Source organism: Scyliorhinus torazame, chromosome 13 (genome assembly GCF_047496885.1).
Source record: "Scyliorhinus torazame isolate Kashiwa2021f chromosome 13, sScyTor2.1, whole genome shotgun sequence".
In the NCBI taxonomy this organism is placed as follows: domain Eukaryota; kingdom Metazoa; phylum Chordata; class Chondrichthyes; order Carcharhiniformes; family Scyliorhinidae; genus Scyliorhinus; species Scyliorhinus torazame.
In genome coordinates this window covers 119,978,462-120,001,301 of record NC_092719.1, presented here as the reverse complement: position 1 = coordinate 120,001,301, position 22,840 = coordinate 119,978,462, and the positions used below count along the sequence as shown (strand labels likewise).

The 22,840-nt window shown below is 46.1% G+C and overlaps 1 protein-coding gene across 3 annotated transcripts in view; it reads left to right on the top strand.

Annotated features, from left to right (window-relative positions):
• sec13 (SEC13 homolog, nuclear pore and COPII coat complex component) overlaps positions 1-22,840 on the top strand; it is a 53,960-nt gene that overhangs the window by 19,759 nt on the left and 11,361 nt on the right. For all 3 annotated transcript variants that reach the window (XM_072472109.1, XM_072472107.1, XM_072472108.1), the window contains exons 3-8: positions 6,671-6,786; positions 9,518-9,669; positions 14,609-14,742; positions 15,728-15,861; positions 16,808-16,928; positions 21,444-21,590. In XM_072472109.1, coding sequence (XP_072328210.1) covers positions 6,671-6,786; positions 9,518-9,669; positions 14,609-14,742; positions 15,728-15,861; positions 16,808-16,928; positions 21,444-21,590 — 804 coding nt within the window. The remainder of the gene's footprint in view (positions 1-6,670; positions 6,787-9,517; positions 9,670-14,608; positions 14,743-15,727; positions 15,862-16,807; positions 16,929-21,443; positions 21,591-22,840) is intronic.

The following is a 22,840-nucleotide window of genomic DNA, read 5'->3' as shown; positions in this document are numbered from 1 at the left end:
AGATACAGAGCTTCCCGGTGGAGCCGGCCTCCACATTCCTGCTGGAGGAGGTGCTGACGACAGGGGGACTGGAGAAGGGGGTAGTGTCGGCGGTTTACGGGGTTATTTTGGAAAAGGAGATCAAAGCAAAGTGGGAGGAAGAGTTGGGAAAGGGTATGGAGGAGGGGTTCTGGTGGGAGGTGCTCCGGAATGTGAACGCCTCCACCTCGTGCGCGAGGTTGGGACTGATACAGCTGAAGGTGGCATATAGAGCACATCTCACAAAGGCAAGGATGAGTCAGCTCTTTGAGGGGGTAGAAGATGTCTATGAACATTGCGGGGGCGGCCCCGCAAACCACGTTCATATGTTTTGGTCCTGTCCAAAGCTGGAGGATTACTGGAGGGAGGTTTTTAGGGTAATCTCTAAACTGAAGCACGTGAAACTGGACCCGGGCCCCCTGGATGCCATATTCGAGGTGTCGGACCAGCCGGGGTTGGAAACGGGTGCGGAGGCAGATGTAGCTTTCATCTCATTGATCGGCCGAAGGCGGATCTTGTTGGCATGGAGGTCAACCTCTCCACCCTGTGCCCTGGCGTGGCGGGGGGACCTGCTGGAATTCTTAACTCTTGAGAAGGTGAAGTTTGAACTGACGGGAAGGATGGAGGGGTTTTAGAATTCATGGGCGTTATTCATTATGCACTTTCAAGAATTGGGTGACATCGAACATTAGCGGGGGAGGGATGGGGTTGGAGGGGACTGTGCATGTTGATGGTGACTATGGGTGATTCCTGATTCCTTTTTTATTCGATGTTTGTGTTTGGGGGTTGGTGGGAGGATCATAGATTATCATAGAATTTACAGTGCAGAAGGAGGCTATTCGGCCCATCGGGTCTGCACCGGCTCTTGGAAGGAGCACCGTACACAAGATCCACACCTCCACCCTATCCCCATAACCCAGTAACCCCACCCAACACTAAGGGCAATTTTGGACACTAAGGGCAATTTATCATGGCCAATCCACCTAACCTGCAAATCTTTGGACTGTGGGAGGAAACCGGAGCACCCGGAGGAAACCCACGCGCACACAGGGAGGATGTGCAGACTCCGCACCGACAGTGACCCAAGCCGGAATTGAACCTGGGACCCTGGAGCTGTGAAGCAATTGTGCTATCCACAATGCTACCGTGCTGCCCCACGGTATGGGATTGTTGTTAGTGCTAAGGGGATTGACAATGTATTTGTTACCGTTGATTGTTGGTGGTTGTAAATTTTGAAGAAAATGTGAAAAAGGAGGAGAATAAAAAATATAATTTTTAAAAATTTGATTTAAAAAAAAAAAAGGATATGGAAGCAGTTTAGGCAGCATTACAAGCTGAGCGGATGTCTTTGTTGGCCCTTATCTGCAGAAATCATTTGTTTGAGCCGTCAGGTCTGGATGTGACGTTGAAGTCATGGGAAGGAAAGGGCCTTGAGTATTTTGGGGATCTGTTCACGGAGGGACAGTTTGCTAGTTTGGAGGAGTTTTCGGCAAAATTTCAATTATCAGAGGTATCTGTTCGGCTACTTCCGGTTACTTGATTTTTTTCCAGAAGGCCTGTCCTACATTTCCCTTCGCACCGTAATCCTCCCTGCTGGGAGAATCCTATTGCTGGCGGGGTCTGGGAGGAGTGGGGAGCATTTAAAATATTTACGGGTAGATTATGTCAATGAAAGCTGTCTCGCTGGAACAGGTGATGGCGAAGAGGGAGAGGAAGCTGGGACCTTTTTTAGAACATAGAACATACAGTGCAGAAGGACGCCATTCGGCCCATCGAGTCTGCACCGACCCACCTAAACCCTCACTTCCACCCCATCCCAATAACCCCTCCTAACCCCTTTTGGTCACTAAGGGCAATTTATCATGGCCAATCCACCTAATCTGCACGTCTTTTGACTGTGGGAGGAAACCGGAGCACCCGGAGGAAACCCACGCAGACACGGGGAGAACGTGCAGACTCCGCACAGACAGTGACCCAGCGGGGAATTGAACCTGGGACCCTGGAGCTGTGAAGCCACAGTGCTATCCACGTGTGCTACCGTGCTGCCCTGGCATATGCTGGCATATGCTGTGAGGCCCTTCGTAGGGTGAGCACTACTTCCTCCTGTGCGCAGCTCAGCCTGATTCACCTTCAAGTGGTGCATAGGGCTCACTTAAATAAGGCTAGGATGATTGGGTTCTTCACGGAGGACAGGTATAGGGTGGGCCCGCTAACCACACCCACACTTTCTAGTCGTGTCCAAGGATGGTAAGCATTTGGGTTTCCTTCTTTAACACCACACCACGTCAGTGATTCCTAACATTGATCTGGAATCATGTTCGTTGGTGGCCATTTCGGACTGTCGGTCTCGCCAGGGCAGCAGACCCGGGTGAAAGGGGATGTTCTTGCCTTTGGCTCATTGATAGCTCGGAGGCGAGTTCTGCTGAGATGAGGTCCTCTACTCCGCCCAGCACCTCGGTCTGGTTGGGAGTCCTCATGGAATTTTTATATATGGAAAAGGTCTAGTACACTGTTAGGATTGGTAGAGCGATTCTACCTGAGGTGGCGGCTATTCATTTCTTACTTTAAAGAATTAGTCACCATCAATTATTAATGGGGGTGATGGAGGGGGTGGTTATTATTATTGGGGTTGGTTATTTATGTCTTGTATTTCTTTGGATGGGTTATCATATGTTCAGTTATGTGTGGTTTTTGTTTGTACGATGTTGTACCTATATGACAGTCAATTTCAAACCCAGGGTTACGACCTACAGGTGGGTCACGGGCGGGTGTCGGGAGGGTTGCGGGGCCATGCGTCGCAGCAATTCTGATTGTGGGAAATAGTGCCCAATAGCCCCAACCGGCTTTTAAAAATGCCGGCTGTGAATGGCTTTCCGGATGACAGCCGTCCCGTCCATGCGTGCCCCCTCAGCAGTGCCCAGAGCCCAGCGGGGCAGACTGCCTCCTCCTGACATCAGCACGCTGACCCAGGAGCAGATTATAAAAAAAAAAAATTGATGGAGACTTCCTGTCTGGAGCGGCAGCAGAGAGCCGATCAAGTGTCCCATACAAGTGTCCCATACACTGACTTCACATGCCTTGGGCTGAAGAGAGACTCCTCCGTTTTGTTAGCAGAAAGCAAGCAACAGGATTTAATAATTTAAAATGGATAATTTCGTAATAAGGAAGAGAGGGCCAGAAACAAACAGGCCAGGATATCACAACTAAACCTGCTGGAGACAGTGGTTCAGGCGAATCAGCAGCAGGACAAATCAGTGGGGGTGTGAGCTGGTCAGGAGAATCCACAACAGGACAAAGCAGTGGGGGTGTGAGCTGTTCAGGAGGGTCCATAACAGGACAAAGCAGTGGTGGTGTGAGCTGTTCGGAAGAGTCCACAAGAGGACAAAGCAGTGCTGGTGTGAGCTGTTCAGGAGGGTCCACAACAGGACAAAGCAGTGCTGGTGTGAGCTGTTCAAGAGGGTCCACAACAGGACAAAGCAGTGCTGGTGTGAGCTGTTCAGGAGGATCTACAACAGGACAAAGCAGTGCTGGGGTGAGCTCCAGGGCCTCTGGTGAACAGCCCATTTAGAAGAAGCTGAAATCAGGAACAAAGCAGTATGAAGATGATTTTTTTTTTAAGGTATGGCTTTATTAATTGTGCCAATGCAAATCAGCATGCCACGCCCATGTGTGTTATATGCAGGGAAATACTGGCAAATGAAGGTTTAAAACCCTCAAAGCTTCAAAAACATTGGCGAGTTTGAGGACAAACAGCATGATTATTTTTCTCAACGGAAGCAGGGAGAACTTAAATCCTAGCTGAAATCCTTAGCAAAAATGTAACATTGAATGACAAAGCAAGTGAGACCATGAGGACCAAGCAGGCTCACTTGTCACATTAAAGGTAAATGAAAATGGTGGGTCAGGCGGCGTGGGTTGCAAAGGTCAGCCGGCGTGGTCGCAAAGGTCGGCCGGCGTGAGGTGCGAAGGTTGGCTGGCGTGGGTTACGAAGGTCGGCCGGCGTGAATCCTGAAGAATGCCTGGTTGGTAAAAATGGGTTTGGGCAAGAAAAGTTTGGAAAAACACTGCTATATGATACTTGTTTTCTGGGGTGTTAATGTCATGTTTGATATCAATGAAAATTTTCAATAAAAATATATATATTTAAAAGTACTAACCTTTTGCGGGAAAAGTTTTTTTAAAAGTTAGTTTAATGCATTCGACAGATTGCAGAGCTGGCATCTCAGGGCGAGCACCACATTCCTACTCAAAACTGTTTTCATCTGCAGTGAATGTAATCCTGAATTTTTTTAAAATGCCAACACAGCAGGATATTTTTTTTTCCATTAATTGCCATTCCCTTTGAAATCCTTTGTCCCTTCCCGATTGCATTTCGCTGGAAGATACTTCTTGTTTTAAAAAAACTTGCCTTGATATCGTGACTTTCATGACTAAAGCTCTTCACAGCGAGAGAAATACATTTGAAGTGTATTCACCTTTATAATGCAGGAAATGTCAATGTGATCATGGCAAGCTCCCACAAACAGCAATGAGAAAAGTGGCCAGATAATCTGTTTTAGAGAAATTGGCTGATGGATAAATATTGACCAGGACACTGAGATGAACTCCCTGCACTTGCTTGAAACGTGTCATGGGACCTTTCACACCCATCTGAGAGAGCAGAGTTCAGGGAGCAATCTGGAAAACTAAATGCTGAGCCTGTGATGGTTATATTAGGGGGATGACCTAAGGTTAAGTCAAAGCACTATGTCTTTAGGAGGATCTTAAGGGAGATGGGGAAGGAACTTACAGTTCCATAAGACCTATGAGACTGAAGGTATAGCTCCAACGCAGTGAAGAGGGCGATGATTGGACACCCAAGCAAATGCAGGCAAAGGAATAGATTTTGAGGGGAGCTGTATGGCTGGAGGAATTATTGGCGAAGGAGGAGCAAGGCCACAGAGGACCTCATACAAAGGATGAGAATTTACATTTTAGATGCTAAGATCCAATCTCCATTGCAGTAGGTGAAGACAGTGATTGTCGAGTGGCACTTGATACAGAATAGGACAAGGGCAGCAGAGGTTTGGCTGAACCAAAATTACAGAACATGAAATAGAAGATTGGTGAGCATTGAAACAAAGGCATGTTAGCAGCACACAGATCATTTTTATGAGGTAGACAGAGCTGGTCTTTGTGCTGGAGAGGATATGAGATCGGAATCAATTTGGGTTAAACAAGGCTGAGGTTGTGAACAATCTGGTTTGGCTTGGGACAGTGATCGGGGAGGGTAATGGGAGTACATCATGGTGGTGCAAGTTTGTAACGGGGGCTAGAGATGATGGTTTTGCTCTTCCCATTGTTGAGCTGGAGACCAATTATAGTTGAAATCTTGATGTAAATGTAGGAGTAACTTGGAGCCCCTTTGGTCGTGTGCTATCAAGTCCAGAGGATGGCAGTGTTGTTCAGGATAGTGAGCATCAGGATAGGGTGGCTGAGTGCTATCTGTATCATATACTGTAGGTTTCTCTGCTATTTGTTGACCATGTATCAAAATTGGATAAGAGTACAAATTAACTTATGCTTTATCATTGTTGATTAGGAAACGTTATTTACACTTCAAATAAAATTGATTCATTCAGGTTATCTACAAATCAAAGAGCATTGTGAAATGGAATCAAGGGTGTGTTGATTAAAATGCAAAGAGGAGTCGGATCCATCAATCGTCAGCAATGTTCAGGATTAGCTAATCATCAGCAGCATGACTGTCGATGTGCAGAATTAGCTGATTACATTTATCAGGTTGCACTGACAGCTTGCTCTTTTTTTTCCACCAATCACTTCCTTTTCCTTCCAATCATCAAGCTTCAAAGGTTTCATTAAGTGGTTCCCTGTTCAAGTTGCACCTTCTAATCTATGCAAGTAACTTGCTATGTGGAATATTGCATTTATATACTTTCATACTTCCCTCTCTGCACCATTGCCTGGTTGGTAACAGCATCATTGGTTTTGCGCTAAAGTCAGACGTATCACAAGGGCCCTGATAGCATGGATCTTGGTCCATGCTGACTAAGCAATCCCCGGGGTACCATTTGAGGCATCTCAGTTGGCCTCAACCACTCTTGGATATAGAAAGGGATGGCGAAAGAGAAACAGTATTCACTGAATACCCATTGCTAGAAAATTCTGTTTGTGTGGTTTGAATGGCTGATATGGCTTGGCCGCGACGCCTTATACAGTTGAATAGTCTGCTGACGTTGCATTAATAGTGGCCATTTTGCTGAGGAACTGGAGACTAGTCAGAAGATGATCTGTATCCCAACCTGAGCTGGTGAGGAAATGGACAACAAATGCTCGCTCATCATCTATTTAAAGTTCCAGTCAATAACCAGTCTCTTAAACGTTGATATGCTTTGAAAATGTAGCAAAGGAAATGCAGATGTGCTGACCTACCTGCTGTAACCTTTGTACCTAAGGGCTTGAAAATAATTGCTTCATATTTTTGTTGGCTATGCCTCCATCTCAATAACTGCAAATATCACTGCAAGGGATTATTGATTTATTAAAATTCCTAATGGCAGTGTTTGCTTTGACAATAGTTACTGGTAGAATTCGAGCAGTTGCAGCATGCAGAGTAATTTACTAAACGCTTTCCCCACCTATTTGCATGCAGCATGATGCACAGATGGATTATTACGGCACCCGTCTTGCAACCTGCTCCTCAGACCGATCCGTGAAGATATTTGATGTTAAAAATGGCGGCCAGATCCTTGTTGCTGACCTGAGGGGGTAAGTAGAAAGCTTTGATTATCACGAGGTCTTCATCACCTCGAGGTATTAACATGTGTTCAACTTTATTGAGAGCATTCAGTAACGCACTTACCATTCATTTCCCTTTATTCTGGATGGATTTAACTATCCCACAACTCAAACTTACTTCATACGACAATAGTAACTTGTGTTTGTGTAGCGTTTGAACATGATAAAACATCCTAAAACACTTAACAGGAGTATTAAAAGCAAAATGTAACACCAAGCCACCTAAGGATATAATAGGGCTGATGGCCAAACACCAGGTCAAAGGGCTAGGTTTTGAGGAGCATCTTAAAGGAGGAAAGAAAGGCTGAGAGGTTTAGGAAGAAAGTTTCTGAACTTAGGGCTTTGGCACTTAAGGGCAAGGCCCCCTGTGGTAGAGCAAATAAATTAGGGATGCACGAGAGACAAGACTTAGAGGATACATCTGAGGATTGTGCAGCTGGAGGAGATTACAGGGGTAGGTGAGGACAAGACCGTGTAAAATTTGAAAACAAGGATGAGAATTTTAATATTGAGGTAATGCTTAACAGGGAACCTTTGTAGGTCAGCGAGCAAAGGGGTAATGAGTAAGCAAGACTTGGTTTGGGAAAGGGTACAGGCAGCGGAGGCTTGGATGATCTCAAGTTAAGAGCAGGCAGAATCTGGGAGACGGCCAGAAGTGCGTTGGAATAGAGGTAACAAGGGTATGGACGAGGGCTCCAGAAAGCAGTGAGTTGAGCCAGGTGATGTTACCGAGTTGGAACTAGACAGCATCAGTGTGCAGCCTGTGGTTGACCCTTAATGGCCTCTGAAGAGTCTCAAAAAGTCACTCAATTGTAAAATTAATTGCTTTCAAGAAAGCCCACTATTGCCTTCCTAGGGCAACAAGGGTGGGCAATCAGTGTGGTCTTGCCAGTGTTGTCCACACCCTAAGATCCTTCCCATCCCTCTAGGGATACTGTGGTGAATGGAATCTGTCATTTCAAACTATTTGGTTAGTGCGAAATGTGTACAAGAAACTGTCTGATTTATGGCTTTACCATTAGTAAGGCATGAATGATGAGCATTGTTTGGTTCACATTGTCTAGTTTGGTTCTGAGTGTAGTGCATTCCTGTAAACCCTCCTTGTTCCTCTTCCAGCTGCTTGCCCTCTGCTGAGGGGCATAATCACCTCTTTTTCAAAATATAAACTGCTACAGCTTTGCCTAGCAATCTACAATGAAACCTTGGGCAGCGAGAAACAGTCCTGCAAAAGGAGTCAAATTGAGCAGACTAGCAGCGGTATCTGTATTGGCTTGATTCTGCTTGAGTATCAGGTGAACAATTTGTTATCTGATGCTGGTATTATTTGATTCTCATCGTTCTGATATAAACATCATTGCTGATGGGCCCAACAATAAGGCGAGTGGAGTGGGTGCCATCCACTTGAGAATCCCCAAATCTTCAGACCATGACAGGCACTTTTGCAATGTGCAATCTGGTTATGAGAATGAATTGTTGTTTAGTATCTCCATCCACCACTCATTGCTTGGGCCAAATTACCTGTTTCCAGTTAAGTGACTGCACATTTGGCGGCCACAGGAGAAGTTTCGCCCAAGCTATGTGGAAATGGCTGATCAAATGACTAGTGTCCGGTTTTGGTTTTAATGGGCAGCACGGTAGCACAGTGGTTAGCACTGTTGCTTTACAGCGCCAGAGACCCGGGTTCGATTTCCGGCTTGGATCACTGTCTGTGCAGAGTCTGCACGTTCTTCCCGTGTTTGCGTGGGTTTCCTTCGGGCACTCCGGTTTCCTCCCACAAGTCCCGAAAGACGTGCTATTAGGTAATTTGGACATTCTGAATTCTCCCTCAGTGTACCCGAACAGGCGCCGGAGTGTGGCGACTGGGGGATTTTCACAGTAACTTCATTGCAGTGTTAATGTAAGCCTACTTGTGACAATAAAGATTATTATTATTTGTTTGGTTGAAGTCAGAACCTTTGTCACCTAGCTTTTCCTGGACATAGGTCTGTGTCATGCCCCTTTGTCTCAGAGGCTCAGAACAGACAAAGTCTTTATTTAAAAGTAGGTACATTTGTTTTAAGCAAGTGGGAGACTTCTTGGCATCTTCCCTTCCTCATGACCTTTCCTCTCCGCACTCCACAAGTTAACAGAACCAATGGTCCCGTTTTAGGTACAACAGCTTAGTCCTGATTTATATCACAGAGCTCTAAAAACCTGCGCTGAATTCTTTTCATAGGCCGATGGCTTGACCTGATTGAGAAAAATCCTGCCCATACTGACTTAGAAACAGAAAATGCTGGTGATACTCAGCAGGTCTGGCAGCATCTGTGGAGAGAAGCAGAGTTAACTCTTAACAGTTCTGTAGAAGGATCATTTAGATCTGAAACGTTGACAGTGTTTCTCTCTCCACAGATGCTGCCAGAACTGCTGAATTTATTCAGCATTTTTTGTTTTTATTTCAGATTTCCAGCATCCGCAGTATTTTGCTTCTACCTACCCACGGTGCCTGTTGCATGCAGATCCTCGCTCCTTTGGGGAAATTCTGCAGCCACCCCCCCCCCCCCCCACCCCACCCCAATGTAGAAGTGCTACTTATAGACCTGTACCTGGGGAGCTGTAGTGGGCTGAAGCACCCATTCAACATAAAGCAGTTAATTTATAAACCGGCGTAAATTGAAAACTTGGATCGATTGCATATTTAAATAAATAAATCCTTGTTCAGCCATGAAGGTCCCGTGTGGCAGGTGGCATGGGCTCATCCAATGTACGGCAATATCTTGGCCTCTTGTTCCTACGACCGGAAGATTATCATTTGGAAGGAGGAGAATGGAACTTGGGACAAGATGTATGAATACACAGGCCACGACTCTTCCGGTAAGCTTTGCTGAATTGTTGCTGAATATAGAGTAAAAATAGTCTTGGCAAATGCATCATTCCGCCGGGTGCATTCCCTGCTCTGTTTTGTGTGAGACTGCTGAGGTGGTGCCAGTTTTTTGCTAAGTTGGTCAGTTAGCTTGTTGTGGTTGTTTAATGTTTAAACTGACAAAAATCGCTCCTTTCAGCCCATAAGCTGTTGTTTACCTGCACTGGGGTTTAAGTCTTCCGATAAATTGAGGTAACATTTAAGATGGGGGATAAAGAAGAAGTCAATAACTGTATTTTGGGATATGTCACCAGAGCTCTCCTAATGGTCCATTAACTGCACTGGTATCTGAGGCCTAAAGACCAGGGGCGGGATTCTCCACTCCCGCGCCGGTTGGGAGAATCGCCTGGGCCGCCAAAATTTCCCGTGACGCCAAAATTCTCCCAAACGGCGGGAACGGCCCGGTCGAGTTTCGCAGGCTGGAGAATCGCCGGAGACACCCAAAATGGCGATTCTCCGGCACCCCCGCTATTCTGAGGCCCGGCTGGGCCGAGCGGCCAGGCCAAAACGGCGGGTTCCCCCCCGGCGCCGTCCACACCTGGTCGCTGCCGTCGGGAACAGCGCGCGAACGCTGGTGGGGCGGCCTGCGGGGGGGGCGAGGGGGGATCCTGCACCGGGGGGGTACCTCAAATGTGGGATGACCCGCAATCGGTGCCCACCGATCGTCGGGCCGTCCTCTCTGAAGGAGGACCTCCTTCCTTCCTCGGCCCTGCAAGATCCGTCCGCCATCTTCTTGCGGGGCGGACTTAGAGAGGACGGCAACCACGCATGCGCGGGTGACGCCAGTTATGCGGCACCGGCCGCGTCATCTATGTGGCGCCGCCTTTAGACAAGGCCTGGCGCGTGTAGATTACGCGGCCCCGATCCAAGCCCATTTTCGGGGCCTGAATCGGTCGGGGCCGTTTCGTGCCGTCGTGAACCTCGACGGCGTGGTCACTTCGGCACGGGAGTGGAGAATCCCGCCCCAGGTCTGTCCCGTGTTAGATCCCAGCTGATCTCAGCTGGATGCTGCGAGGGCCAGTGAGGCCAATTATAGCACCTCTAGGTCAGGGAGGAGAAAATTAACCTGTCTGCTACCTTCGTCCCCGTCACGAGTCATCAATCTTGACTGGAAATTCAACACCCAGCTCCTTTTCTGTTCCTTAACTCTAACCCTCCAGTATATCATTGCTCTGTACAATTTAATATTATCCTTCATCAACCCTGCTACCTCCCCCGTCTCTATCTTTTTCCCTCCTCTGTCCCTCTTGAATATATTATAACCAGGAATGTTTAGTTCCCACTCCTACCAGTTAAAGCCAGATCTCTCTTTTTTGCCACTATTTCATGACCACACGTGTCAATTTATGCCTGTATTTGTCCATCTTATTTGTGACACAACTCTCATTGATACTTGCTATTCAGCTTTGCCCTTTCCTGCATGTAATTCCTGCTCCTTTTCATAGAATCATAGAATTTATAGTGCAGAAAAAGACCATACGGCCCATCAGGTCTGCACTGGCCCTGGGAAAGAGCACCCTAATTAAGCCCATGCCTCCATCCTATCCCCATAACCTAGTAACCCTACCTAACCTTTTGGACACTAAGGGGCAATCTAGCATGTCCAATCCACCTAACCTGCACATCTTTGGACTGTGAGAGAAAAGCGGAGCACCCGGAGGAAACCCATGCAGACTCGGCAAGAAAGTGCAAACTGAACACAGACAGTTATTAAAGGCCAGAATTAAACTGGGGTCCATGGAGGTGTGATGCAGCAGTGCTAACCACTGTGCCACCCCTTACACTGATCTTTGTTTGTCCTCCGTTTCAATGCACCTGTTGCTTTCTGTGGCTATGTTCCGATGCTCCTCCCCCTGCCACCACACCACTCGTTAACTTCCCTGTAAGGACATTAGACCTAGCTTTGATCAGATGCAGGCTGGTGGCTTGCACATAGATCTCCCCGCCCCGGAACAGCCCCAGAGCACAAGTAACCTGAATGCCTCCCCTCTGCCCCACTTTTGCAGCCATCCTTTTTTATTATTTCTGGCTGTTCCCCTTTCCAAGCAGAATGTCCTGCATTATAGCATCATATTTAGTATCATATTTATATAGTAATCCATTATAAATATAATGATGCTGTAGTGTGTAGAAAGGTTGAAAGATATGGGGCGAAATTCTCCCCAATCGGCGCGATGTCCGCCGACTGGCGCCCAAAACGGCGCCAATCAGACGGGCATCGCGCCGCCCCAAAGGTGCAGAATGCTCCGCATCTTTGGGGGCCGAGCCCCAACATTGAGGGGCTAGGCCGACGCCGGAGGGATTTCCGCCCCGCCAGCTGGCGGAAACGGCGTTTGTTGCCCCGCCAGCTGGCGCGGAAATGACATATCGGGGCGACGCATGCGCGGGAGCGTCAGCGGCCGCTGACAGTTTCCCGCGCATGCGCAGTGGAGAGAGTCTCTTCCGCCTCCGCCATGGTGGAGACCGTGGCGGAGGCGGAAGGGAAAGAGTGCCCCCGCGGCACAGGCTCGCCTGCGGATCGGTGGGCCCCGATCGCGGGCCAGGCCACCGTAGGGGCACCCCCCCGGGGCCAGATCGCCCCGCGCCCCCCCCCAGGACCCCGGAGCCCGCCCACGCCGCCTTGTCCCGCCGTTCAAAAGGTGGTTTAATCCACGCCGGCGGGACAGGCAATTTATCGGCGGGACTTCGGCCCATCCGGGCCGGAGAATCCAGCGGGGGGGGGGGCCCGCCAACCGGCGCGGCCCGAATCCCGCCCCCGCCGAATATCCGGTACCGGAGACTTCGGCAACCGGCGGGGGCGGGATTCACGGCAGCCCCCGGCGATTCTCCAACCCGGCGGGGGGTCAGAGAATGACGTCCCAGGTCTGCTATAGTTTTACGAAACAGTTGAATTGAAGCACAGCGACACAATATTATCGGTTAACTGAAAGTTCGATTACAGGTTTTCCTGCATGGGAATTGGAAAATGATCACACTTGTATAGTAATAGATGCTTTTCCAAGTAAGGGGCTGAGTAGAGGGAACTTTGAAACTAAAAGCAATTAGCAATAGATAATCTAAACACAAGAAGCTTTATTCTTTAACAATATTGAGCTGACCTGAATGCCTGCTGCTATCACTGCTCAAAGATGTGCAGGTTAGGTGGATTGGCTTAGTGTTATAAAGATATGTGGGTTACATGGGGTTACGGGATAGGATGGGGAAGTGGACCTAGGTGGGGTGCTCTTTCAGAGGGTCGGTGCAGACTCGATGGGCCAAATGGCTTCCTTCTGCACTGTAGGAATTCTATGAATGTGAAGAGGCTATTCCAAAAAAATTTTGTTCTTAAAACTAAAGCACAGATGAGCAAACACGAACATAGATATGCTGAAACAGGAGACTTTTCCAACCATTTATTCTGTGCCAGGAGGGAAGTTACTGTGACCTGTGCATCTTAAAATAACTTCCAGCCAGACTGTGAGAGTAGAAATGAGCTCCGAAGAGCCTGCTTATGTAGGTTGTGACACAGCATGGTGTGGCTGTGGAAGGTTCTGATTCCATTGACGCGAAACATTAACTCTATTTCTCTGTCTCCACAGATGCTGTCAGGCCTGCTGAGTATTTCCATTACTTTCTGGGTTTCTTTTCAGATTTCCAGCATCTGCAATGTTCAGCTTTTTGTACTAAAGATGATCATTGATTATTGAACAATTTGATTTAGGAAAAGCATATTGAAACACAACATAAGAGTTTTTAAGAACAGAGGAAATCCATTGGAATTAACACACCTGTTTCTTTGGAGAATGACTCTTCAAACATTCCAGAACCATTTCTCCATCCAAAAGGCCAGCAAGTTGTTTCTAACCCATTTTTACTGTGCACGTAAATCACCTATCAGCTTGATTACCGACTTCTTCCAATGCCCCTTCTTATTCCTGACTCTCTAATTTTTAACCTATGCCTCCTGGAATTTGATCACTGAACATGGTGAGAAATCGATCTGGATCATTTTGTTAGTTCCTTTCTATCTATTATTTATGGGTGCATCCTTGACCAAAGCCGTTTCAAAGGCAGGCAAAATGATTATGTTAATATATAGAATATTGATTGAAACCTATAAGATCCTGAGAGACCTTGACCGGATGAATGCTGAGAAGATGTTTTCTCTTGCTGGAGAATCTAGTGCTGTTTAAAAATAAGGGGTCGTCCATTTAGGGCAGAGATATATGGAGAATATTTTTCTCAGAGGGTGATGAGTCTTTGGAACTTTCTTCCTCAAAAGGCAGTGGAAGCAGAGGTAGATAGATTCTTAATAAGCAAGATGGTGAAAGGTTATTGGGTAGGTGGTGGGAATGTGGATTTGAGGTTACAATTCGATCAGCCATGATCTCATTGAGCAGCTCAGCAGGCTCGAGATACTGAATATCTGTTCCTAAGATGCTCTGAATTAGATTGATTCCTGATACGAACATATGGAATAGGACCAGAAGTAGGCCATTCGATAAGACATTGGCTGATCTGTTTCAAATTCTACATTCCCATCAACCCCCAATAACCTTTGATTCCCTTACCTAACAAGAATCTATCCACCTCCACCTTGAAAGTATTTAGTGACCCCACTTCAACCACATTCTGAGGCAGAGAGTTCCAAAATTGCACAAGCCTCTGAGATGCAACATGGCGGAAAATGATGTGGCTTGGGATCGGAATCAGGTCATGGAGCTAACTTGATATTAATACCTTCTGCTTTCTTTCATTAATCCCTGACATAAGTAGCTGTTTCATCTAGGTTACTGCCTGAACAGGCTATTGTCTAAATATTTTATACTTTTGTCCATGCAGCCGCTCCAATGTTATAAGATTAAAGGAGCATGATCTAGAACTGAGAGATTATGTTTTTTTTTGTTACAGTCAACTCTTTATGTTGGGCGCCCCATGAGTTTGGCTTGATCCTCGCTTGTGGTAGCTCGGACGGTGCAATCTCAGTGCTTTCGTACCCAGGCGATGGTCAGTGGGAAATGAAGAAAATCAGCAATGCACATACGGTACGAAAACTATTTATTTAGAATGACTGTTTACACACGTGTGTCAATGAGTGGAGACAGGAGTTAAAGCAAACAATCTATTTTACAGCAAGCAGTATATTTACTCAGTCTCTACAAACTATATAAAACAGAATCTGTGACCGAAACCACAGCAAAATCTCCCAATGAAAACACAATTAATTATCCAGCAAAATGCGATGAGTGAAAGATAGTTACTTAATACATATGTGGGAAAAGTAAATATCAGTCAATGGTGGAATAGTGGTAAGCACTGCTGTCTCACAGCACCAGGGACCCAGGTTCAATTCCGACCATGGGCGACTGTGTGGAGTTTGCGCATGCTCCCCATGTCTGCGTAGGTTTCCTCCAGGTGCTCCGGTTTCCTCCCATAATCCAAAAATGTGCAGCTTAGGTGGATTGGCCACACTAAATTTCCCCTTAATGTCCAAAGTTTAGGCGAGGTTGTGGGGATAGGGTGGGGAGTGGGCCTATGTAAAGATGCTCTTTTGGAGGGTTGGTGCAGACTCGATGGGCCAAATGACCTCCTTCTGCACTAGAGATTCTGACTTAACAGCAATGCTCTCCAGGTGTGACTGACAAGGGAATTATCCACTCATTTCCATTTTGGCCAGGACTTATAGGGTGACCATGTGAAGCCTTTGTTTTGTGCAGATTGTCAGTGTTGAACCCTGTCTTTTTTAATATAAATTCAGAGTAGCCAATTATTTTTCTTTTCCAATTTAGCATGGCCAATCCACCTAATCAGCACATCTTTGGGTTGTGGGTGAAACCCACGCAGACACAGGGAGAATGTGCAAACTCCACACGGACAGTGACTCAGGGCCGGAATTTGAACCCGGGTCCTCAGCGGCGCAGTCCCAGTGCTAACCAATGCGCCACATGTCACCCCATTGGACCCTGTCTTAAGTTTTATGGGGAGGCTCAAGTTCACACTAGGATCTCTTTTGTTTGTCTCTCCCTGCAGATCGGTTGCAATGCCGTTAGTTGGGCTCCTGCAGTTATACCCGGGAGCCTTGTAGATCAGCCTTCGGGGCAGAAGCCGAACTACGTCAAGCGATTTGTGTCGGGAGGATGTGACAATCTAGTCAAAATTTGGAAGTAAGTTTTGGCCAGTCTCTGTATGCAAGATATTTACTAGTTTGGTTCTGTGCTGCTAACTGGGGTGTTGCATTAGCGTAAAACATACAAGTGCAGGGGATACAAAGGCAAGTGTTGGTCCAGTATCAGCAGATTCACATCATTCCATGTGGGATTCACACGAGAGATGGAGGAGGTTTGCTTCCATTCTTTTCATGTGGTGTTGCAGTATTTCTTCCTGTCTCTAATTTGCCCCATCCTACTTTTATAAAATAAATATTTAAAGTGTTGCAGCCAAGGCCAGCATTTGTTGCCCATCCCTAATTGCCTTGAACTGAGGGGCAGCTAAGAGTCAACTACATTGCTGTGGCTCTGGAGTAGGCCAGGCCAGGAAAATATGGTAGATTCCCTTCCCCAAAGGATTTAGTGAACTAGATGGTTCTCAAACTGTTGTTATCCTGATTGCTGCCAGTGGTTAATAAATTTCATTGTTACACTTTGGAGTGGAAGGTTAATTTCCTTTGGTTCACATCACTGTTGAATGCCTACCACTTGTAGAAATTTCAGTGAACAGATTTGCGAGTCGGGCGTCAACCATGGTGGGCACGTGATGTGTTTACAAATCCAGCGGCACAGCTGCCAACTTTGTTCTTCCAGACCTGGATTGTGTCTGGAAAAAACATTTTGAACTTAATAACACTAGGATGCAATGCTGATGGTCACAAATCTCCTATGAGTGAGGTTAGTGGTGAGAGTAATGTGAGGTGATGAACGAAGAGCACCCTACCAACAGTAAATTGTACTTTATCAAAGCAAGCTGGCCTGAAGCGAGTGCAGTCTTCCCTCCAGCATAACTGGTACCGATATGACAGAAAGTTCCAATCAGTGTATTTTGTACATTTGATTTGAACTTATTCCCATAGTAATTTAAAATGTTTCATCCTACTTGATTTTGTGTTTGCTGCAGGGAAGAGGAAGGTCAGTGGAAGGAGGATCAAAAGCTTGAAGCCCATAGCGACTGGGTTCGAGATGTTGCCTGGGCTCCATCTATTGGACTTCCCACGAGCACCATTGCCAGCTGCTCCCAGGTAAGCACTGTGCATTAGGGATTTACGAGCAAAGCATGGTGAATCAGTACCATCTGGACAGTCTGATAGGAGACTAATAATGATGGCAGTGATTTGGGATCTGCTGCTGTTTGGGGTGGGTCGTGGAATAACCAAACTGATCATCTTACACATGCTGGAGATATGGAGATACTTGCAGTTCTGTGGCACTTTTTGCCGGCAGTATACATCCCAGCCACATCACAAAGCATGCAGCAAGGTTCAATGAAAACAGCGGGTTTAAGCTGTTATCTTTTGTTTGAGCGGAAACTGGGCAAAGAGCATTGAGTGTTCCTTGTGCTAGCCCTCCAAAACCCCAGCATGTGGTGTTGGGGCTACGGGGGGTCATACTCCTGGAATGTTTCCCAGCAGAGGCTGGATGCTTCAACACCCTGGAAATAAATTAAAGGTGAAGGAGCTCTAGCAGAGCATGTGGTGCTTTGGGAGATCCTGTCCGGCTATAACATGCCATTCTATTGACGCTATCAGAGGAAGTTTCAAGATCCACTCTCCAGTCCACGTCAATGAGGTGGAGGAAGGTAATTTGGTTTGCAAGTGCTTCATTCGTCCAGGCAACCATGCTTTTGAGAATTATTTTAGTTAACAAATTCTTCGGTTTTGATGGATGCTGGAACTCTGAAATAAAACAAAGTTCTGGAACCATGTATGTGCTATCCACGTTTGTGGAGTGGCAGGGGAGGTTGGTGCCGTGTTATCCAATAAGAAATGCTGATTAGCCACATTCGGTAATCTTAGTGTAAAACACCATGTGCAAATTTGCTCAATGCAGGTAAATATACTCCATGGGCAGCACGGTTGCACAGTGGTTAGCACTTGCTTCAAGCGCCAGGAACCCGGGTTCGATTCCCAGCTTGGGTCACTGTCTGTGTGGAGTCAGCACGTTCTCCCCGAGTCTGCGTGGGTTTCCTCCGAGTGCTCCGGTTTCCTCCCACAAGTCCCAAAAGACATGCTGTTAGGTGAATTGGACATTCTGAATTCTCCCTTACTGTACCAGAACAGGCGCCGGAGTGTGGCGACTTTCACAGTAACTTCATTGCAGTGTAATGTATGCCTACTTGTGACAATAATAAAGATTATGTGTGTATATTTACTGAACAAACATCAACCAGTAATGCAATCAATGATCAAAAAAACTCACATTTGCTTTTCATATTATTTGATCAACAAATGCCCAAAAGGGCTCACATACATACACCATGTGGATGAGTGTGGAGATCACATGCACAATGGCAATTTATTTGGACTTTCAGAAGGCTTTTGACAAGGTTCACATAAGAGGTTAGCATGTAAAATTGAAGCGCATGGGATTGTGGGTCATGTATTGAGATGATAGAAAACTGGTTGGCAGACAGGAAACAAAAAGTAGAAATAAGTGGATCTTTCTCCAAATAGCAGACCGTGGCTAGTGGGGTACCACAGGGATCAGTACTAAAACCCCATCTATTCACAATGTATGTTAATGATTTAGATGAGGGAAATAAATGTAATATATCCAAATTTGCAGGTAACACAAAGTTGGGTGCGCCAGTGAGCTGCGAGGAGGATACAGAGATGCTTTAATGTGATTTGGACAAGATTGTAGTTTAGTCGGGCAGCATGGTCGGCACGGGCTTGGAGGTCCGAAGGGCCTGTTCCTGTGCTGTACATTTCTTTGTTCTTTGTTCTTGAGTGAGTGGGCTAATACATGACAGATGTAATATAATGTGGATAAATGTGAGGCTATCCGCTTTGGTCGCAAAAAAAGGAGGTAAATTCTTATCTGAACGGCTATAGATTGAGAGAGGGGAATGAGCAACGGGACCTGGGTGACCTCGTACACCAGTCGCTGAAAGTAAGCATGTAGGTACAGCAGGCCTTCACAGTGAGAATGTTCAAGTACAGGAGAAAGGGATGTCTTGCTGCAATTGTACAGGGCCTTGGTGAGACCACACCTGGAATATTGTGTTCATTTAAAAAAAAAAATTAGAGTACCCAATTATTTTTTATAGTAATAATCTTTATTGTTACAGTGGGATTATATAACACTGCAGTGAAGTTACTGTGAAAAGCCCCTAGTCGCCACACTCTGGCGCCTGTTCGGGTACAGAGAAGGAGAACTCAGAATGCGCAAATTCCCTAATAGCACGTCTTTCGGGACTTGTGGGAGGAAACTGCAGCACCTGATGGAAACCCACTAATTATGGGGCAATTTAGCGTGGCCAATCACCTACCCTGCACATCTTTGGGTTGTGGGGGTAAGACCCACGCAAACACGGGGAGAATGTGCAAACTCCACATGACAGTGACCCGGGGTCACATTATGAGGATAACAGGGTAGACCATTTAGGACTGAGATGAGGAGAAATATCTTCACCTAGAGAGTGGTAAGCTTGTGGAATTCTCTACCACAGAAATTAGTTGAGGCCAAAACATTGTATATTTTTAAAAATAAATTTAGAGTACCCAATTATTTGTTTCCAATTAAGGGGCAATTTAGCATGGCCAATCCACCTATCCTGCACATCTTTGGGATGTGGGGGTGAAACCCACGCAGACACGGGGAGAATGTGCAAACTACATTACTGGGTTACCGGGATAGGGTGGAGGTGTGGGCTTAAGTAGGGCGCTCTTTCAAAGGGCCAGTGCAGACTCGATTGGCTGAATGGCCTCCTTCTGCACTGTAAGTTCTATGACATGTGGGGGGGGGGTTACTGAGTTGGATGATCAACCATGATCATAATGAATGGCAGAGCAGGCTCAAAGGACCAAATCATGGAATTATAGAATTCCTGCAATGTGGAAGGAGGCCATTCGGCCATGTGGTTTGCACCGACCCTCTGAAAGAGCAGTGTACCCTGGCCCACACACCCTTGCCCTATTCCCGTAACCTCACCTAAGCTTAGCGCATGAAGGGGCAATTTAGCATGGCCGATCCACCTAATCTGCACATGTTCTGGACTGTGGAGGAAACCACAGCAACCCGAGGAAACCCACATAGACATGGGGAGAACGTACAAACTCCACACAGTCACCCAATGTCGGAAATAAACCTGGGTTCCTGGCGCTGTGTGGCAGCTGTGCTAATCACTGTGCCATCGTGCTACCCCTGCTCCTATTTTCTATACTTTGACGTATCCATTGCTAACCTTACATTTCTGAATCCATAATGTCTAGAGTCCCAATTAGCCACATATGGCTAGCCCCTAACACACTGGGCAATGTTGGGTTAGAGAGAGGAGTAGATGAAACCATGATTTGAAAATGGAAGTCCTGAACCAGGATTGAAGGCTGTGTGTGTTCAGGCTTTAGCCTCAGATACTAACAAAGGGGCTGCACTGGAAATCTAAGAGAGTAGTTATTGAAATGTTGGTGTTACTTTTTCAGACATTGGTTTCAGTTTTGCACCCGGTGATACTTTAACTTTCCACTAGGGGTATAAAACTCCGATCACCTTGCTGATTTAGAATTGCATGTTCTGATCTTTAACTGTAAAAGCAATCCTTTGTTGTCTGTGTGATTTAACACAGGGGGAAGGGAGCAATCCCATAGATTTGAGATAATTGGGAAAAAGTGATGGAAAATGTGGGGCTGGATTCTCCACTGCGCCACATTTCTAATTCAGGATGCCGGCGGGATGCTCCGTTACGGCAGCTGGTCAATGGGGTTTCCCATTGTGGGGCAGCCCCATGCCGTCGGGAAACCCCCGGGCTGCCGGCAAAACGGAGCATCCCGCCAGCAGAGAATCCAGCCCTTGATTTTTTTTTAACTCCGTGAGTTATGGTTTGGAATGTACTGCCTGAAAGGGTGGTGAAAGCAGATTCAGTACAGCTTTTAAAGGGGAATTGGATGAATACTTGAAAAAGAGGAATTTGTGTGGCCATGGGGAATGTGTGGGGAAGTGGAAGAAATTGATTGCTTTTTCAGAGAGCCGGTCGAGAGATGATGGATTGAATTGGCTATTTCAATCTTAATCCATGTCTTTCCTCCCTCTAGCCTTGATTATTCTCTGCATTCCTCACTGACCACCTATATTCTACCCTCTGTAAATTTGAGGCCATCCAAAATGCTGCTAGCCAAATCGCAGCAAGTCTTGTTCTCCATCGCCACGATGCTCAGTGACCTCCATTGGCTCCTGGCTAAAATTCTCAATGACCTCGCCCTACCTTATCTCTGTCATCCCCTCTTGTTGTACAACCCTATTAAATATGCTCTTCTGTTTCCAATCTCTCGAACATCCCCGATTTTAATTGCTCCACCTTGTTGGCTGTGCCTTTAGCTCTTGAATTCTCTCCCTTAACTTGTCCACCCCGCTCCTTTCAGAAATGCCTTGAAACCTGCCTCTTTGATCACGTTTTTGATCATCTACCCTAATAGCTCCTTCTCTGGTGTGGCGTCAGGTTTTAACTTCTAATGCTGCGGAGCTGTTTTATAACATTAAAGGTGCTCTATCGATACAGGTTGTTATATGATTCAATGATTAACCTTTGGGTCCTACAGGATGGCAGAGTTTTCATCTGGATTTGTGATGACCCCGCTGGGAACGCATGGACGCACAAACTGTTGCACAAGTTCAATGATGTAGTGTGGCACGTCAGCTGGTCCATCACTGGGAACATCTTGGCCGTCTCTGGAGGTGACAACAAGGTAACAATTGCCTGCTCTGGGCGTATCTGCTATCCTAATGAATAGCATGTGCAAAATCTGAATTTCAGAAGAGGCACCATCCTGATCTTAATAACTGGGTGGCACTTAAAATGTGTATAAAATAGCTGTCCCTGTACACTGAGAAACCCTCATTTTAATCACTGTCATATCTTTGCTTCAATTTCTAAGTATTTTCTGAGGAATCTTTGCTTCCTGTGTTTCCTGCATTTGCCCCTTTCTTTCCTTCTATATTTTTTCCATCAGGCTCACTGCTGAATCCCACAGAAATAATGAAATACATGCATATATATTTAAATGCACTCTGGATGGATCTGGCTGTGGTAGTCTAATCTTAAAGCTGTGGTTCATGATCTAATCCGAATCACCTTGATTTAAATTCCATCCCATAGCACTCTCCCAGGGGTCTGTTATTTTATATGTCATATAAACCATCTTAATGCCTCGATTGAAACTCAAGCCTGTAATTTACTCCGGAGGGTCTGTAACACTGTCTACAATTCACTGAGCTGGGTTACTTTGAGTACTCCACTGATGATTAGGCTGCTATGACCTTACTGTGCCAACATCACACATTTAATCCCTCAGTGGTGTCGGGAATATTTTCATCAGTAAAACGGTTCTGTGTTTTATTTAATACGTTATTTAATTTCCTAGATATTGCACAAAAGTCCTTTCACACAACAGAGTAATAAAACCTTTGTGAAGTTTGTGATTGATAGAAACTCCTTTTGCCGACCACAAATACAAAATCAGATGGATATATACTAAAAATAAAGGCGGTGGTGTGATTAAAATCACATTTTGATAGATGATGGTAGACTTCTGACTACTTACTGCACTTCCTCCTCACATCATGTACACTGTCAGTCGATTTGAAGTATTTCATTTTGATATAATGTCCTGCTCTTTCGAGTGATAGTTCCCTTTTGGATATTCTATAAGATTATAGGTCTCCAATATTTTTCTTTTTATCCGAACAACAGTGTTGGGCCGTTCATCTGTTAAGGGCATACAGCCAAGTTTATCCATGTTCCAGCCCAGTTCCACAGCTTTGGGCAGTGGATCCCTGGGAATTGGGAGTTGTAAAACTCAAGATTAATTTACTCTGCACAAGTTGTTGGTGGCGTTCAGGCCTTTGAGGCTCAGCTTGCTCTACATTGCATAGTTGACCACTGAAAGAGCTCAGCTCTGTTTTGGGTTCAAACCCCACACTTCACTGCTCCCCATGT